This window comes from Chinchilla lanigera, unplaced genomic scaffold (genome assembly GCF_000276665.1).
Source record: "Chinchilla lanigera isolate Chin_1 unplaced genomic scaffold, ChiLan1.0 scaffold00050, whole genome shotgun sequence".
NCBI classification, from domain to species: Eukaryota; Metazoa; Chordata; class Mammalia; order Rodentia; family Chinchillidae; genus Chinchilla; species Chinchilla lanigera.
The window spans coordinates 16,268,720-16,288,230 of record NW_004955451.1 but is presented as its reverse complement, the minus strand read 5'-3'; the positions used below and the strand labels follow the sequence as shown (position 1 = coordinate 16,288,230).

Sequence of the window (19,511 nt, the reverse complement as noted above, 5' to 3'; positions counted from 1 at the left end):
TATACAGTAATCCGTAGATTTGTGAAACATGCGTCACTTTTATCAACAGCACAGGGGTGCAGCGTCGGAGGCCCTGTTGGCTTGTCCCCTCCTGGGACCAGCTCCTGACTGGGGGCGGTGTGGGTCCTGCTGAGTGACCAGCCATGGCGGGTCGCTCCCAGAGGGCTCCCTGCCCACCCTGGGGCCGTCCTTTGCAGAGCTGACTTTTGTTTTCGTTTTTTGAGATACAGTCTCGCTATGCAGTCCAGGCTGGCCTCAAACTCACCACGGAGCCCCGTCTGGCCTCTAGCTCGCAAGGATCCTCCTGCCTCAGCCTCCCAAGTGCTGGGATGACAGGCGTGTGCTGCCTTTTTATCACACGTTAAGTCCTCATAGGTCCGATCCACTTGTGGTCTGTTGCATCCATGGATGAGTGCGTTTCTGGTGAGACCCTGCTGTTTTAATGACCAGACATTTTATTTGAGTCCTTAATTTTTTGAGAGAATAAGTCAGAAGGGACAGGGTTACATGGATTTACTTTACAATATGCATTAGGACGGATTTTTGAGGAGGCTCAGAATGCGTTTCATCTTCTTTGAACAGATGGCCCGGCCTCAGCGTTTGCTCACTGAAGAGTCGTCAGATTTAGTCTTCTTCCATCTGTCTTGCTGGAAAGATTACATAACGGCATAGTAATGTTTGAAAAGCGCTCAGCGCGATCTCGGCCCGGACACACAGTTGTGCTCTGGCCTTGCTGTCAGTGTGGTAAGACCCGCGCTGAACTGCTTCCAGCCTTTCCTTCCAGGCAAAACAAGACGAAAACGAAACGTTATCTGTGAAACATACACGAGCAAGGAGATCATAGCAGTTATCGTACGGGAAACGCAATACATTTCTGTTACGGACCAGCGCTGTCCAGGGTGAGTGTAATGTGAGCCTCCAGCGTTTGCTTTGTTTGAGACGGGGTCTCGCTACGTAGCCCAGGCTGGCCTCGAACTCACAGCCGTCCTCCTGCCTCAGCCTCCCGAGCGCTGTGCTGACGCTCAGCCCAGGCTGGCCTCGAACTCACAGCCGTCCTCCTGCCTCAGCCTCCCGAGCGCTGTGCTGACGCTCAGCCCAGGCTGGCCTCGAACTCACAGCCGTCCTCCTGCCTCAGCCTCCCGAGCGCTGTGCTGACGGGCGTGCGCCCCCGCGCCCCGCTCTGAACTGTGTCACAGTGGGTCAGGTTGTCTCTGTATCAGTTTGTTCCAAGCACACTTAGAGGGTTTCCAATAATTCAGTTCACTAAAACACAGTGATTTTTTTTCTGGTTCTGGGATTGAGCCCAGGACCTTCACGCTGAGGTCCATCCTCAGCCCTTTTATTACTGTTTATTTCGAGACAGGGTCTTGCTAACTTCGCCATTTAACTGGGCTCGAATTTGGGATCCTCCTGCTTCAGCCTCCCAGAGTTCTGGGAATGCAAGTATGGGCCGTGGCGTGGGTGGTGGCAGCCACCTCGGACAGCGCAGCCTCCTGGTGCCTTCTGCATTCTGTGACTTCCTCTGCCCGAGGTCCCCTGGGGCCCAGGCCCAGGGCAGGCCCAAGAGAATAAACGGGAAACACCAGCAGCGAGTGGTGCGGGCGCCGTGGGCAGCAGCGTCCCGAGCCTCGCACCCAGCCTGGCGAGGTCCCCGCGTGTCCCGCTGGGCTGTGCCCTGGCCTGGGTTCTGCACCCTTTCCACAGCCATGGAGCATCTCCGCACGCAGCCTGTGCAGGGAGCCGCCGGAGCAGAGCGCACTCAGGCCCCGCAAGCGGCCTGGGCTGTCCTGCTTTGGGAACCGCTGACGGTGCCTAATTCACAAGTGAGCGCCAGCGTTTGGGCCGCGTGGGCAGAGGCGGTGCAGCGGGACAGGGGCAGAGCTCTCTGAGGTTGACTTTTTTTTTTTTGAGACAGGCTTTCACTATGTAGCCCAGGCTGCCTTGAACTCACAGTGATCCTCCTGCCTCAGCCTCCTGAGTGCTATCCCAGGCACACGAAACCACCCCAGGCTTGTGGGTGCTGTTCTGCTTTGGTAGAAAAGAATCCTACTTAGTTTTTTCACTTAGCTACTGGTCGTCTTTACGAGACACAAAAGTTGATGCTCGAAATCTGAGAGCTAATTACAGACACAATTTCTCCTCTCAAAAGAAATTTCCAGGCAGGCACAGTAGTACATGTCTGTCATCCTGGCACTCAGGAGGCTGAAGCAGGAGGGTCCCTGTGATTTCAAGGCCAGCCTGGGCTATGTAGCAAGCCCCTGTCTCAAAAAATCAAAATAAATAAATAAAAATTTTAAAAATAAAATGTACTCCGTTGCTCCCTCAAAGTGCGTTGTGTGGAGCCGAGAACAGGCAGTCATGTTCGAGGATTTCACGATGCTTTGTTCCGCCCGTCTTTGGCATTGTTGTGCTAGTAGGATTTGACCTACATTTCGTTCTGTGGGGAAGCGTGTGCTGTGGACAGGAACTGCTGTGCCCTTGTGAATTTTTAACTCTGTGCGGTATATTTTTAGTGCCTTGGGCAGCTTGACTCTGCAGGTCACCTTCGGTTTTTGTTATTGTGGTTTTGGTTTTTGAGACAAGGCCTTGCTTGTACTCCAGGCTGGTCTTGAACTCACGGCGATCCTCCCGCCTCGGCCTCCTGAGTGCTGGGATGACAGGCGTGCGCCCCACACCCGGCTGTTGCAGCTCATATTTGAAAGATAAAGAGTTTGGCTCAACCGCCACAAGTGTGACAGTTATCCTTCCAGTAGGGCTGTGCTCTGGACAGAAGCTGCAGGAATCCCACTCTGCCGGTACCGGGCCCCCGTTTATTTCATGTGAACGCAGCTCCATAAGGCAGGTGGTGTCCGTCTGTCCGGTCCGCCTCGCCGGGGCTGAGCCGATGCCCTGGTTTCATCTGAAATCGCTCTCACAGCCCCAGGCCGGTAACCCCTGCTGATCTGCCGGTGCTGGGAGACTTCTAGAACTTTCTCACATCTGAGCGTGAGCGCAGGGACGCAGGTTGGGTCCAGTCCCTTCCGGTTGGGGGCCACTGAGACATCAGGAGCAGAAAGGCGCACAGGCGCGGCCGGGGCTCGGAGGCCTCCCGAGGGGTTTGAACTCAGGTCCTGGAAGCCAAGCCCGCCAAGCCCGCCAAGCCCGCCAAGCCCGCCAAGCCCCGCCCACAGCACCCAGAGCAGCCAGTGGCGCGGGTGCTGAGCAGCGTCTGCGCCTCCGGGCGGCTGGGGGCGCGGTGCGGGGGAGGGGGAGGGCGCGGCCCCTTTGGCTCCTCCCGGGCCCCACCTGGCCACCTCCAGAGCCCGAGAGGGGCCTTCGCCGTGGGGCGCTGGCGGCCCTGCATTTGCTCGGGGCTCCGAGTTGCAGCAGAGGAGACGGGAGCTCATCAGACGAAAGCCTGCTCCAGCCCCGTTTTTAAGCGGTGGTCACACACGTAATAGAATACCCCATGGATACGGGGCCGCTGCGTATGAGACCAGCGCTCTACGCCTGAGCTACGTCCCAGGCCCATTTGATCTTTTGTATTTTTTGTTTTTTTGAGACAGGGCCTTGCTATGCAGCCCAGGCAGGCCTCGAGCTTTCGGCGAACCTCCTGCCTCAGCCTCCCGAGGGCTGGGATCGCAGGCGTGCGCCACTGCCCCAGCCCCATGGTAACCGTTTCTAGGAGCGCTTCTCAAAGGCGCCAAGTGCAGTCGCACGGGTGTGCAACCGTTCGTACGCTCCGTCTCCAGAACGCTCTCGTCATGGAAAGCAAAACCCCGCTCTCGTCAGCAGCGGCTCTGTAGCCGTCCCTGCGTGTCCTAGCAACCCCGAGCCCCCAGGACCCCGAGTGCCGGCTCCTGCCCCTCCCACAGATGCGGCTGCACGGCCCTGGCCCTGGGCGCCGCTTTATCCTTTTCAAAATAAAACGATCCTGCTCTTGGAGACTGACAGCTTTTGCTGCCCCTAATTGTGTAGCTCTGGCTTTGTCAGACGAGCGACCCAGCTGCGTCCAGGCGTGTCCTGAGCTGCTCCATCCAGCAGCGCAGCGGGCGGGGGGCTGTCCGCGCCACAGATGCGACCCCGAGTCCACACGGAGGCGCGGCACCCCGGCCGGGCGAGGGGCCTGGACTCCACGATTCTGGAAACACACCGCCTCCGGCGCAAAGCCTGGCTGCAGCTGGAAAATTCCCGCAGCTCTTGTTTACGCTGGCTTTAGACAGCATGGCGTGGGGCTTCGGGCCCCACCATAGGTTCATTCAGGAATGATGCACACACATGTGGTTCTTTCTTTTTTGGTGTGTGTGGTGTTTTTTTGTTTTATTTTTTGAGGCAGGGTCTTGCTGTGTAGCTTAGGCTGCCTCGACATCACAAAGATCCGCCTGCCTCAGCCTCCCCAGTGCTGGGCTCCCGGGCGTGGGCCTCCATGCCCGGACTCATTTCTCTCTTTCCTATCCCATCGAGTTCCTCCTTTTGTCTTTCCCTCCCCGGTTCCTTAATTGTCCTCCTCCTCATCTTCCTGGGGCGTTGGTGCGGAGACAGCCAGGCCATTGTAATCACCGCTTTGCAGCAGAGAAAGAGAGGGGCGCTCGAGTCAGAGGCAGAAATAGCCGGGATTGTTTTTAGGGCCGAAACCGGCTTGTGGGCCAAAGAGAGAAATGGACCTGACCAGTAGAGAGGAGAGCGGGGAGCCCTGGGCAGTGCTTGGAGAGCGATCTGTGGAGTTGGGGTTTCAGGCAGGGCCGTGGGCTGTGAGTCCCAGAGGACCCTGGACCGAGAGCTAGGGCGGGATTTTCCGTCCTCTCCTCCCTCCCAACAGGCGGGTCCCAGTGGCTTCCCTGATACTGTCAGAGGCCATCAGTGAAGTCCCAGGCGGGGCACAGCTCCTCTCAGCGCTCAGAGGCTGAGGCAGGAGGATCACTGCAAGTTGGAGGCCAGCCTGGATCCCTCCATGGTACCCCTAGGGCTCCAGGACCTGGCTGGCAGGGAGAGACAGGCGATGTCAGCGGCTTCCCGGGTCACGGCGGCCGGCGTGGTCCCCACGCTCTGTCACAGCCGCTGTCATGGGTTCGAGCTGCCAGCCCTGGGCTCAGGGCCTGGGCACAGCTGTGGCAGTGAGGCCGGGTGTCCAGCATCGGGTGTGCCGCCCTGCGGGACATCACCAACTGTGCCGCACCTCTGCAGTCCGTCCCAAACTGGCCGTGTGCCCCTGAGGCGAAGAATCTGAGCAGTCAAAGCGGGCACTGGGCTCCCTGTCTGTCTGACGGCGCCGCCTCCAGAGTGCGTCTCCTGCTCTGGCCACGGTCCTGCAGTAACCGGAGAGGACGGCTGACAGCGCCGGGTGCTCTGTTTATATTCAGCTCCTTTTGTTTTGCTTCTTCCTTGATTTTTTTTTAAAAACAGGGTCTCACGAGGTGGCCCTGGCTGGCCTTGACCTCATGGCGATCCTCCTGCCTCAGCCTCCCGAGTGCTGGGATCACAGGCGTGCGCCACCACCACCAGCTTCTCAGCCTTTCTTCTTGAGACATAATTAAAAGATGCCGCTGAGTTTGCCTGGAGAAGCAGCTTTCTCTGGAATTTCAGCTCGCCTGGGTGTCACCGCAGCCCACATAGTTCCTGCCTGGCGTCGCCAGGGGAGCGGTCGGGTCGCTGTGTTTCTGGGCAGCGCCGCTTGCGACTCTGTTTCCCTGGGCTTGGACCTGCGGTGGCTCAGAGCCTCCGCCAGTGTGATTCACGCCCGTTATTCCTGTGAGCAGGATGCCAGCTAATGACCTCCGCAGCGTTAACACAACAGCGCAGGAAGTCGTGCACACACGGCCGTCTCCCTGTCCCGGCTCTTTGTGCAGAGCGGAGGTCTCCTAATTGCAGCAGACACCGATTCCTGGACACCTGCCCTGCCCCCCGCCCCCGTGCTGGCACGAAGCTGAGGGCATGCGCTTGTCGGGGGCAGCTTAGCCTGTCCTTGGGCCCCGGTAACTAAAATTCATTTGCGTCGTCAGCCCAGAGTGCAGGGTGCATTCTGATTCCCAGAGGCAAAGCACCACATCTTCGAAAAACTGGACTGCAGGGCGTGGTGGTGCACACCTGTCATCTCTGCGTTTGGGAGGCTGAGGCAGGAGGATCGCTGTGAGTTCAAAGCCAGCCTGGGCTACATAGTGAGCCCCTGTCTCAAAAACCAAACAAACGAAAAATATTAACAAAAATGGGATGAAGCCAAGCACAGTGGTAAAAACCTGTGATCCTAGCCCTCAGGAGGCTGAGGCAGGAGGATGGCCACCAATTCGAGGACAGCCTGGGCTAGCTGTCTCAAAAACTTTAAAAATAAAAATAAAGTTAGATACAAACACTGCATGGAAAAAAAAAGCACCACTTGGATTTGACCTCTAGCTGAGGTGTGAGAGATTGTCCGATGCACCCTTCTTCCCTGGGCGTCCTTGTCCCGAATTTCCTGGTGACTGTTGAGAAGTCAGCCGCCTTCCATCCCAGAGCAGCGTCTACACAGAGTGTGGCTTGGTGAGCTCGGACACTCCAGCACTCAGTCTTTCATGTGTGCTGAGCGCAGTAAGATGGAATTGTTACGTTATTTCATGTTAACATTTATTAATTACCACAAGGATTGGTTTGTTTTTTTGAGTCAGGGTCTCCCTCTGTAGTCCAGGCTGGCCTTGAATTCAGTATGTAGCTCAGACTGAACTCAAACCAACAGCAATCCTCCTGCCTCAGCCTCCTGAGTGCTGGGATCACAGGCGTGTGCCACCACACCTGGCCGCAATAGTTGTTTCCCTTGTATTAGCGGTGCTGTTCCTCTGTGGGAAGTGTTATCTGCCTTTAGAAAACCGTCATCTGGGCTGATCGGCGAGAAATGCTGGTAAGGAACAGGAATAGAGCTGCTGGAAACCACTCAGGGTTTGGGGATGCATGTGACGGCCTGGGCCTCTGGGAAGTGTCACATGGCTCACCTGGCCGCAGGTGGTCCGGGCGGGCTTCGGCCTCCCTGGAAGGTCTCCCACCTGCGGCGTGCCTTGTCACTCTTCTTTCCTCCCTCCTCCACCTGGAGCAGGGCCGGCAGGTTGGGAGGCTGGTGGTGGGCAGGCCCGCTCCGCCCCTCCGGTTGAAGGCTTGCCAGATCTGGGTGCTCTCTGCCTTTTCCTCCTTCAGTTTGGCTTGGCTTGGTTTTTAAGACAGGGTCTCCCTGTGTAGCCCGGGCTGGTGTCACACTCACAGCGACCCTCCTGCCTCAGCCTCCCCATGCTGGGGTTAGAGGCCTGCATCACCGTGCCCAGCTCTGCATATTTCTTGTCCCTACGGTGACTCCGTGGCCTCTGCTGGAGTTGGCCTCTCTGTTCACCCCCTGTGGGTACTGCTCCTTCGGGCTGGACCCCTGAGCATGGCAGAGAATGGGAGTGAAGTAATTTCTGCTCAGCTTGAGGCCTCTTCTGGGGCGCAGCAGAACTTGGCCTGGGTGATGAACTCGAGCTCTTCCCGGAGCCCCGCACTGTCTTCGTCTCAGACTGGGTGCCCTCACTCTGGACGTGGCGCTACACACCTGGAGTCCCCGACTCCAGGAGGCTGAGGCGGGAGGATCGCCAGTTTGAGTTCCACCTGGACAACTGAGCAACTTAGTGAGCTCCTGTCTCAAATTTTCAAAGAAGTTTAAAAAGGGCTGAGGATGTAGCTCAGGACAAAGGCCCTAGGTTCAGCCCGTAGTGCCAGAAACAGACAAACAAAACACAAAAAACCTCCCACCATCAAAGCTCGCGTCGTGAAAGCCTGGCGCTCCTGTTGCCGCCACAACCGAAAGTGTCAGCTTGCGGCGCCAGTGCCGCGTCGGAGCCGCTGGGGAGGCGTCAGGTCGGCTTGCAGCGCGGCCGAGGCAGGAACTGCTGTGCCGCTAGGAGTTTAAAAGGCTCCGGGTTGCTTCCTGTGACCGCGGCCCGGGCCGCTCTGCGTCTGCGAGGACGAACAGGTGCGGGTCCCCTGGTGGGGGGCCGAGTCCTCAGGGCCGCTCCGACTGTGCGAGGTCAGCGCCCGAGGTCGGCAGCCCCGTCTTCTGTCTGCTTTCCCTTTCCACGGTTAGCGCAGGGGTCTTTCCTCCACGTTCGTCTAAGGAGCTGCATATTCATTGGGTATTTGCTTCTTTCTTTTGTTTTCTTTTGTTTTCTTGAGACAGGATCTCGCTATGTAGCCCTCCAACTGCCAGCGATCCTCCTGCCTCAGCCTCCCAAGTGCTGGGATCGCAGGCGTGCGCTCCCTGTGTTCGAGTCTGTGGTGGCGTGTGAGTCCGCGGGGGCCCTGGCGGGTGGGGCGACTGCTTTGACCTTAGTTTGAGGAGAGGAAAGCTAAGTGTTCCGCGGCCTGTGTGTCTGAGAGAGACCCTACCCGGGGCCGCGTTGCTGTCTCAGATGCCCTCCTGGCTTCGGGAGGGGACGTCGGGTCCCGGCCCTGTCCCTGCCCCTGTCCAGGGACTGAGCCGGGCCCCTGCGTGCTGGCGAGCTCTGCCCCTCTTGGTCCTGCTGCCCCTGCTGGAAAGTGTCGCGCTCTGCCCCCCCGCCCCCCCCCCCCAGCGTTTCCCGGAGCGGACATTGGGTGGCGGGTGGCGGGTGGCGGAGGCCGCGCTCCTCTGGGTCGTACTGGAAGCCGCCGTGTCGCACTCAGCAGGGCGGGAGCCGAGGTCCCCTGTTTGGGTGGCGCAGGCAGCTGTGACCTTCGGGAAGGAAATCGCCGCCGGCTGCCACTTCCTGCCACGGCCGTCACTGCCGCTGTGGGCACAGCTGGCGGGGGCTGTGAGCGCGCAGCGGAGCGGGCTGTTCCGGGACGAGCCCCCCATGTCAGCAAAGGGCCCCGGTGATTGCAGAGCCCTGGTGTTAGGGGCGGAGGGACTGTGGACGATGCTGTTTGAGACAGGGTCTCCCTGTGTAGTTCAGGTGGCCTTCAGCTCACTGTGCAGCCCAGGCTGGTCTCCAACTTGTGATGATTCTCCTGCCTCAGCCTCCAGAGTACTGGATTGACAGGCGCGCAACACCATGCCTGGCCCTTTGTGTACAGTTCGTTTTTTGGCTTTTGTCTTTTGTGGGTTTTTTTTGTCTTTTTGAGACACGGTCTCGCTGTGCAGTTCAAGCTGGCCTTGAGCTCGATTTGTAGTCCAGGCTGGTCTCAAACTCACAATGATCCTCCTGTCTCAGCCTCCTGAATGCTGGGATTACAGGCGTGCGCCACCATGCCCCGGTCAATTTGTTTGTTTTTTTGAGAGAGGGTCTCACTTTGTAGTTCAGGCTGTCCTTGCACTCAATATGTCATCCAGGCTGGCCTCGAACTCACAGCAATCCTCTTGTCTCAGCCTCCTGAGTGCTGGGATGACAGGCATGTGCCACCACACCCAGCCCTTTGTGTACAGTTTTAATTCTCTCCACACTAAATGTCCTGATGACAGTATTTCTTCCCTTCCAGGGTAAGTTTTCTTCCTGACAGTTTCCCTTGCCATTTTCTCAGGCAGGAACACACCCTGAAATGCCGTTTATTTATCTCAGCGCCCCTGCTCGGGTCAGCCTGCCCCTGGGAGGAAGCGTGCTACTGTGGTCCGAAGCATCGCGTCCGTGTGGGCAGCTGTGCTCAAGCTCCGCAGCAGGGCACCCTGGGGAAGCAACGGGAACTAGCTGAGAAGCCATTGTCCTCTCACAAGAGAAGGTTCTGTTTGCTTGGTTTTTTTTTTGGTTTTTTTTTTTTCCGGTACCAGGAATCGAACTCACGACATTGCGCTTGCTGGGCAGGTGCTGTGCCGCTGAGCTAAGTCCCCAGCCCCTGTTTGCTTGTTTACTCATTTGTATATTTAGGTGTTTCGAGACAGGGTCTCGTTATGTAACCCAGGCTGGCCTCGAACTCACAGTGATGCTCTAGTCTCAGCCTCCTGAGTGCTGCAATGGCAGGTGTGCACCACCAGGCCAGGTTAAAGAGGATTTTTTTTTTTTTTTTTTTCTCTTTTTGAGATAGCGTCTCACTCTGTAGTTCAAACTGGTCTTGAACTCAGTTTGTAGCCCAGGCTGGCCTCGAGCTCTCGGTGACCCTCCTGCCTCAGCCTCCCGGGTCTGGAATTATGCTGTCGGTAAGAAGAAAGACGCACAAGCGGTCTGGTCTGTGCTGAGTGTGGGTCCAGGCATGGCCTGCTTTGCCTATGTGCTGTTCGCTGGTCTCTTTCCTAGATTCCCGCTGATGGCAGAGATGGAGGCTCAGAAGACCTCAAGGGCTGGGCAGGGGTCATCTCAGACTTCCTCAGCGAGGCTGTCCGGGTGGCCACAAACTGCCCCGTTCTGTCCAGCTTTGGGTTTTGGTGCTTCGTGCAAAATAAGCAGACATGGCTGAGTGTGGTGGCACATGCCTGTCGCCTCAGCACTCGGGAGGCTGAGGCAGGAGGATGCCTTGAGTTCAAGGCCAGCCTGGACTACATAATGAGACGCTGGCTCAAAAAACAAAACCAAAAACAAAACCTGATTCACGCAGGAGTCAGTGGTATCAATTGCCCATGACGATTAGGTTCGCATCCCAAGTCTCAAGTGTTATATGTTCTTGTATTTCTGGCTGTGGTGCTTGGGATCAAACTCGGGGCCTCACACGCGCTAAGCACACACTCTGCCCCGGAGCCCCCTGCCCCCAGCCCTCAGGTCTGAATGCTGTCAACAAAATGTAGCAAATGGAAGAACTGCCCAAAAAATCTACCAAGCCGAATGTGGTCACGGTGCATGTCTGTCATCCCAGCACTCGGGAGGCTGAGGCAGGAGGATCCTTGCAAGTTCGAGACCAACCTGGGCTACAAAGTGAGCTCAAGGCCAGCCTGAACTGCACAGTGAGACCCTGCCTCAAAAAGACAAAGAAAAAAAAAAAAGTACCAAAACTCCGCATCTCACTGTAGCAGGTGGTGTTTACACTTCGTGTGACCTTTCTCTGATATTTGTCCTTAGCATGCATACCATGTGCTTTTCGTTTAACTTTTTTTTCAGTCCTGGGGATTTAACTCAGGGCCTTGGTCATGCTAGACAAGCCCGCTACCACTGAGCTGTGTCCCCAGCTCTTTTGTTTTATTTTGAGACAGAGTTTTGCTAACTGGCCTCAAACTCGTAATCCTCATGCCTCAGCCTCTTGAGTAGCTGGGCTAGTAGCCTTCTCTGACATTCTTTTCTTAGTACTTTATTTATTTTTAAACTTTAGTTATTTATTTTGGTCTTTTTGAGACAGGGTTTCACTATGTAGTTTACGCTGGCCTTGAACTCACTATGTAGCCCAGGCTGGCTTCGAACTTGCAGTGATCCTCCTGCCTCAGCCTCCTGAGTGCTGGGATGACAGACATGTGCCACCACGCCCAGCCTTTTTCTTAGTACTTTAACAAGATGTGTCCACCTGGCGTGTCTATCTCAGCAGAGCCTAAATTTTTATTTCACTTCAGTGGCAGCCCCTTATTCCATCAGATTAGTAAGTAGGTCACAGTGGAACCCGTCCCATTTGGGGACATCCCCTTCAGGTTCCCGCCTTGTACCTGAGGCATCTCACTCGGTGTCTCTGGGAGTCCAGCTGGTCAAGCCTGCGGCACCTGCCGCTCCTCCGTGTCCCCTCCGCTGGGTCCCCACCGGGTGACTCGCAGAGGAAGGGGCCGGGAGCTGCCCCCAGAGCCCGGGCTGCTTCTGCTCCTTGGCTTGGAGGGTGGTGCATCTGGGCCCCGCTGATGTTTCTGGACAGCTGATTGGCTGCGGACATGGAGGTAACAGCACAGGTGCGGGACACGCGTGACCCCGGTCTGCAAAGCCTGGATGCGCACGTAATTCCAGGACAGTGGCGCTGCTCAGTGCTTTGGTTTTCGTTTTTAAAATTTTTGCCCTGAATTTTTAAAATTTTACTTAAAATTTTTAAAAAATGTTTGTTGGCCCACGTTTGCAGCACATAATGGTCACGTTCATCCCCGGGCACTGGCACGTGGACAGAACCCATGTTCACCCCCCTCCATTTCTTGGTCCCCTGCCGTGGTACACACCTGTCATCCCAGCAATTGGGAGGCTGAGGCAGGAGGATGGCCATGAGTTCAAGAGCAGTCTGGGCCACAGAGGGAGTTCAAGGCCAGCCTGAAATGCAAAGCAGAGCCCTGCCCAAAAAGCAAAAAGATAATAATAATAATAATAATAATAATAATAATAATAATGCATAGGCCTCAACTGTTTATTTATTTTGTGGAACTGGGGATGGAACCCAGGACTTCGCACTGAGCTACATCTCCAGCCCTGGTTTATTTTTCTTGTTACAGTGAAACAGGATCTCACTGGGTCTCTACATGGACCAAATTGGCCTTGAACTTGTGATCCTCCTGCCTCAGCCTCCAGAGTGCTGGGACAGTCGGCATCCACCGTCAAGCCCAGTTTAAATTTTCTTAATTATCTGAATAATGTCCTTCAGAGTTGTGTTTTTGTTTTTAGAGTACGCTCTTGAGGGTTGTGTCTCTGTCAGTGTCCTTTAGTCTAGAACTGTCCTGCTTCTCCCTTCCGCTCATCCTTGAGAGCCCTGGGATTTTTGGATTCATCCAGCCCTTGGTTGTTTCTCCACATTTCCTTGGGTTTGGGTTTTGTTTTCGTTTCCGCACCCCATACCAGGAGGCACCTGGTGTCAGTTTGTCCCGTGACTGAAGGCGTCTGATCAGTTGGTTAAAGTGTTGAGCACCGAGTTTATTCACTGAAATGTATCTTTCCCCCTCTGTGAATGAGCACTTGTGTGTGCGGTGGTCGGTTGCTTTTCAGGCAGGGCTTTGCTGTGTAGCCCAGGCTGGCCTGGGACTCGCCTCGATCCTCCGACCTCCGCCTCCCGAGGGCCGGGATGACAGGCGTGCACCACCACTCTGAGACTTCTGGGCACCAGGGTCCCGGGTCTGTTTGCTTTGGCGTCCTCACCCTGGCCACACCCAGATGTGAGGCCGTCTGCCTCCAGGAGCCCAGTGTGTGCGTCCTGGGGCCGGGCTGCGGGGAGACCCCAGCCACCTCTGCCTGCTTTGTACCGGGCCTAGAGTCACGGCAGTAGATTTTCAGCGTGGCTCTGTGTCCCATCTGCAGAGCTGCTTGGGGGGGGTCCCAAGGTGCAGATCACACCTTGGCCGTGCGACACTCGCTGAGACGGTGCTGCCTGCAGGTGGGCCGAGAAGCAGGTTGGGGACAGGTGTCGGGGACCGAGGCCGTGGGTGGCGCCAGGTGCAGCAGTGTCAGGCGGCTGGGTGAACCCCGGAGCTGAGGGCCGGGCAGCGGGCTGGGACCTGGCATGGCACAGACTGAGGACATGGTCATAGAAACTGAGGGGAAACTCGTGCTGGTCCAAACTGAGTACTATGCCAGGTGTGAGGGCGCGCACACCTGTGATCCAAGCACTCAGGAGGCTGAGGCGGGAGGATCACAGAGAGTTCAAGGCCAGCCCGGGCTACCGAGTGAGGCCATCTCAAAAAGCTAATAAATAAACAGACAGTATTTAAAGTGGTTACATGATAACCCAGTAAGTCACAGTGCATGTGCTGTGTATTATAGAATTCTTTGAGTAGAATGAAAAGGATCCTATACTCTGCAGTGTATATTTACATTTAAAATGTTTTAAAAATTTCAACTACACAGAATTGAGTTATTTCTTGTACTTCTGCCTGGGGTGCGGGGTGGGGTGCCGGGGCATCGGGTCCCCTGGGCCAGGGTCACCAAGCGTGGGGAGGCTGCACGCCCCGCACCGCCGCGGCTTCAGCGATCGGGAAGTGGGATCCCGGTCCGAGGGCCTCCTGCTGCAGACTGCGTGTGGTGTTTCTCAAAAGCCAGCCGCCCCGCCCCGCCCCTCCCGACTCTCCCTTCCCGTGGCTGCTATTTTAGAAAATAATGATTGACGAGCTCATGACTCCAGTCGTAAAAACATTCTGACAAATCCTAGGAGCTCCAGAGTGCACTATTTGTGGGGAAAGGGCTAGGGGCGGGGCCCAGGGACTTCACGCTGAGCTACATTTCCAGCCTTCTTTTTCTCTTTTATTTTGAGACAGGATCTTGCTAAGTTGCCAAGTTGCCCAGACTGGGCTTGAATTTGTGATTGTCCTGCCTCAGCCTCCCAGAGTGCTGGGAAGCAGTCTGCTCTGATAAAAACTGAGCACTCCTATAAAATTGACAATAAATGGTGCCGCGATTGCCCGGCACCTGCGTGTGCTGCCGACCACCCCAGCGGGGACTCCTGGGGTGCACTTGGCCCGAGGGACATGTGAAATATCGATCGAGGTGTTGATTCACTCAGCAAATATTTGTGGAGCACTGTCCAGGCCATGCGCTGCTCGGGTCCTGGGGACACGACACTGAGTTAAGCTGCCCTTGTCCACTCCCTGCTGCCAGGGTTCAGTGGGAAATAAACGTGTGTCCATTTACGCAGGTGCCCAAACACGGCGTCCAACAACTGGTCGCTGTCGTGGCCTCAGGGAGGGAAGAAAACAACGTCCTGGTGGGTTCGCTCCCATAGGACGTCGGCAAGGAAATACATGGCCGGGGCGAGGTGGCACACACCTGCAGCCCCAGCCCTCGGGAGGTTGAGGCAGGAGGATTGCTGTGCGTTCGAGGCCAGCCTGGGCTACGTAGTGAGACCCTGTCTCCAGAAAAACCAAAAACAAAAAGCAGAGCTTGCTGTCTGTCCTGTTCTCAGTCTTGGGCTGTGACTCATGCGATTAAAAAGTGCAGCTCAGCGTCTCCCAGGGAGCCGTGTCAGGGTGTCACGTGCAGCTGCTGCTGGCGAGAGCTCTGTTCTGGCCGCCGAAGGTGGACTCCCGGGTGGTCTCGCAGTGACCCAGCCTCAGAGCGCATTCAAAAGCCCTGACTGAGCCCGTGCCGGCCCCCGAGTGTCCTGAGGCCTCGTCCCAGGCTAACACCGGCGCTGGCGCCCGCCCCGCAGCCTGCTGGCCCGGGCTCGGCCCAGAAATAGCTCCGTGTTACTCGATCGGACTGCGGCCGTGCTCCCTGACACACGCGTGAGGCTGCTGGTTGTCAACACAGCTCGGGTCCAAGAGGCGGTGCCGGACTGTGACAGATCTTCCCAGGGTTGCGCAAGCCCAAGCCAGCTGGGGCTGGGGCGGGACTGGGCCGCCCGTCCTGACCCGAGGGCGCCGGAGGGAGGCGGAAGGCAGCGGCCGGGCCGGGCCCTTCCTCAGGTGAAGCGACGTCCCTGCCCTCGGGCACAGCCCGCAGTGGCCACCTTGTCCAGGCCAAGACGCCTGAGCCTGGGAGGAAACCTGGGAATGTGAGAAACCCGCTTCCGCGGAGACCGAGGGCGCCCTCAGGTCCCAGCAGTCACTCAGGAAGCGGCCCTGGGGGCTCCTCTGTGTCCAGCAGCTGCTGCTTGGGTAACTGCTGAGAGTGCTCAGTGCTTTAGAAGTTTTCACTTTTGTTTGAGACAGGTTCTCGCTGTGTAGCCCAGGGTGGCCTTGAACTTGCTGCGAACATCCTGCCTCAGCCTACAAAGTGCTGGGCTCACAGGCGTGTGCCACCGTGCTGGGCTGTTGCTGACACTTTCTCACTGAAGTAAAGAGTACGTCTGTGACGGCAGTGCTGTGCTTTGGCGTGAAGAACCACAGGACACTTAGAGTCAGGCTTCGTGGGCCCAGCTGGGTCTTTCCTGGGCCACACTGAGTGTTTACGCCATGACAGCACTGTAAAGCTGCCATTCAGCTCACAAATACCGACCTTGAGCCTGCGTGGCAGCAGACGCCTGTCATCCCCAAACTTGGGAGGCTGAGGCAGGAGGATTGCCACAAGTTCAAGGCCAGCCTGAACTACATAGTGAGTTCAGGGGCAGCCTGAACTATATAGAAGACTCTGTCTCAGGAAAAAACCCAAAATAAATGTTTTATATATGGGTGAGAACGAGGGAGAGCGAGAGATCTTTAGTGCACCAAGAGAGATAGAAGCATTTACTTTTAAACTGTATGTATATTGACTCTTGTGGGTTAAACAAGAATGTGGAAAAGCAGATCACCCACCCTGGATTGTTCGTTGAGCAGGTTGTGAGCCATGGCTGTGTGGATCCAGGCCCAGCAGCTGCAGGGGGACGCGCTGCACCAGATGCAGGCCTTGTATGGCCAGCACTTCCCCATCGAGGTGCGGCATTACCTGTCCCAGTGGATAGAGAGCCAGGCCTGGTAGGTGAACAAGGGTTTGGAATCTTTATTTTTACTTGGTGGGAGGGGGCTAGACACAGGGCTTCGCTGTGTATCCCAGACTGGCCTCATACTCGAGGCAGCCCTCCTGCCTCAGCCTCCTGAGTGCTAGGATGACAGCCGTGCCCCACCATGCCCAGCCAAACCAACACTTTTTTTTTAATTTCCCTAATTGCTGATGACCTACTTGGGAGAGGGAGGAGCTGGCAGCACAGCTGTATATTCTTGTTTTATTTTGTTTATGGGGTTGAGTGTCCAACCCTGGGCCTTGCGCAGCTAGGCGGGCACTGACTGCTGAGCCGCCTGGCCCTGCCGTTTCCGGCCAGCGGTTATCATCCACATCTCCTGCAGGGAGCTGCAGGCCTCCGCCACAGTGGCCACGGCGGCTCCTTGGGGCCCCACCAGGCGTCCCTGGGCTGCTCCTGAGGGGCCGGACGTCTGTCACAGCTGGTGCCCTTTGTGGCAGATTTCCGTTCAGAAACCTGCAGCCCGGGGCGGCCGAGTTCCAGGCAGGTGAGCAGAGCCCACTGCAGGACGTCCGGGCGGAGGAGTGCGCCAGCCGTGCCTGCTCCGCGCGGCTGCCCCGCTCACTCTCCTTTGACCCAGTGATTGGAGGACTGAGCAAAGCACCAGCTCAGCGTCTGGGGCGAGGCCTCGTTCAGTGACTGGCGTGTGGCTCCGCGCACAGTGCTTGCCCGGCGTGGCCAGGCCCTGGGCTCCAGCCCCACCTCTGCAAAATGAATTGCTTTTCCCTTTTTTGAGACAGGGCCTCACCCTGAAGTCCAGGCTGGCCTTAAACTCACAATCCACCTGCCTCAGCCTCCCCAGGGCTGGGATTAGAGGCCTACACCACCCTGCCTGGCCCCCCAGCACAAATGTAAAAGTGTGTTTTCACTTAGCCCGGCATCCATAATCTTAGCTGCTTGGGAGACTGAGGCAGGAGGGTCATTTGGGACCAGCCTGAGACCCCTATTTTTTTTTTTTCCATTACCGGGAATCGAACTCACTACCTTGCGCTTGCCAGGCAGTCGCTGTGCCGCTGAGCTAAATCCCCAACCCCCAAGGCCCCTATTTTAAAAACAAAATATTGGGTGGCTCTGGTAACATCCACCTGTCATCCCAGCACTCCAGGAGGCTGAGGCAGAAGGATTGCTGCAAGTTGAAGGCCAGCCTGGACTCCACAGCTGCCATGTCTCAAAAAACAAACAAAAAATACAAATAAACTTGCATGTGGCAGGTATCCCAGGTAGTCTTGCTACTGAATGAGTGCTAAAAAAAACCTCTTATTTATGTTGATATTAAGGAAAATATGAATATTATATAGTTTTGATTTCCTTAGGAAAATAAAGATTTTAGTGAAAAATCTTTAGTCCTTCATGTTGACACTGTCTCTGTAGACTCTTTCTTTTTTGTTTGTTTATTTTTTAATTTTTTTATTTGTTGCTCTTGTGTTTTGAGTCAGGGTCTCAGTATGTAGCCCAGGCTGGCCTCAAACTCACAGCAATCCTCCTGCCTCAGCCTCCCGAGTGCTGGGATGACAGGTGTGCGCCACCACGCATGCCCAGCAAGATTTGAACGTCCAGACCCAGTGTTCTGGCACACAGTTGGAAATCAGCTGCCAGCTGACCTCGAGGCGAGGGGCGGACGGAGCCCATAGCCGCATCGCTGGCCTGTCCAGCCGGTGCTCTCGGGGAGCGATGAGGTTTCAGCGCGGCCGCTGTTGTGTCTTCGTGCGTGGCAGCCTGGTGCTGCCTGCTCGCCCCGTGGCCTGCGCTGTCAGAAGAGGGAACGGGAGAGAAAGACGGAGGGGGAGGAACAGCCACCCAGTAGCGGGTGCTGCAGCGCCTGCCTGTGATACCAGCACTCAGGAGGCTGAGGCAGGAGGATCACCGAAGTTCCAGGCCAGCCTGAACTACATAGCGAGGCCCTGTCTCAATCCATCAAAAAGTAAATAAATGAAGGAGTCACTTGAGGCCAGGGCTGTGGCTGGGGGCAGAGCGCTGACCTTACACGCCGGGCCCGGGCTCCACCCGGTGTCCAGGTCACCCTGGTGTGGGTAGGTGTGTGCCGCGCGGCGCTGCGTGGGCAGGCCCCTGAGCGTGCATGTGTACATATCATGTGATTTTTTTCCCCTAGGGACTCAATAGATCTTGATAATCCACAGGAGAACATTAAGGCCGCCCAGCTCCTGGAGGGCCTGGTGCAGGAGCTGCAGCGGAAGGCGGAGCACCAGGTGGGGGAGGACGGGTTTCTGCTGAAGATCAAGCTGGGCCACTACGCCACGCAGCTGCAGGTGCGTGTGGGCAGGGCGGCCTGGGCTTTGGGCTCCCGGCTCCCACAGGGCGCTTCTCTCCTGACCCGAAGCCCCAAGAGAGTGGCTGTGGCTGGCCCGGCCTGGCTCCGGCATGCACAGGGCTCTGATGGTTTGCTTCTGTGGTTGCAGCTCTCTTTTTACTTATTTGAAAATAATTTGAAACGTACAGAAAGTTGCAAGAGGCTGGGGATATAGCTCAGTGGCAGAAGCACCTGTCCAGCAAGTACAAGGTCCTGAGTTCGATTTCCGGTACCCAGAAAAAAAACAAAGTTGCAAGAGCTGGGTGTGGTGCCACACCCCTGTCAGCCAGCACTCAGGAGGCTGAGGCAGGAGGATCACTGTGAGTTCAAGGCCAGCGTGGGCTACATAGTGAGACCCTTGTCTCAAAAACAAAAACAAAAAACATGAGCCTGGGGGTACCTACTATCAATATTACGCACACACTCCCACACGCACTCATGTGTTCACACACATACACACAGGCTTGCACACACACTCACGCTCACACTCACACTCTCAAGCATTTGTTTTTAGCCATCGTGAGTACCAGGTGCGCAGAGATGCCTCACCCCAAGCCGTCTGAGGAGTGGGCGGAGCCTCCTTGAGGGGCCGTCCCTTGGTGCCCCCCCCAGTAGACTTAGCTTTGTGCCGGCCCTGCTAGCACACCCTGCGATTCGTCCTGTCCGTCAGTGACTCCGAAGTGCACTTCAGGGCCTGCCCTGCCTGGACCTCATCCAGGAAGGCCATTGCATCTGGCGATTTCGTCTCTTTAATCTCCTTTAATCTGGAGCCACTTTGCAATCTTCCTTTGTCATTGATATTGTTTGTTTGTTTGTTTGTTTGTTTTTGGTACCAGGAATGGAATTCAGGACCTCTCTCTTGCCAGGCAGGTGCTGTACCACTGAGCTATATCCCCAGCCCCATGTTCGCTTGTTTTTGAGACAGGCTTTTGCTATGTAGTCAGGGCTAGCCTTGAATTCACTATGTAGCCCAGGCTGGCCTTGAACTCATGGTAGTCCTCCTGCCTCAGCCTCC

General features: G+C 56.4%; 1 protein-coding gene across 5 annotated transcripts in view; it reads left to right on the top strand.

Moving 5' to 3' along the window:
* Stat5b (signal transducer and activator of transcription 5B) overlaps positions 1 to 19,511 on the top strand; it is a gene marked incomplete in the record, with an annotated part of 41,693 nt that overhangs the window by 7,107 nt on the left and 15,075 nt on the right. For 2 of the 5 annotated variants that reach the window (XM_013519299.1, XM_013519300.1), the window contains 2 exon segments: positions 16,007 to 16,144; positions 18,327 to 18,455. In XM_013519299.1, the coding sequence (XP_013374753.1) occupies positions 16,007 to 16,144; positions 18,327 to 18,455 (267 nt within the window). 5 annotated transcript variants of the gene reach the window in all.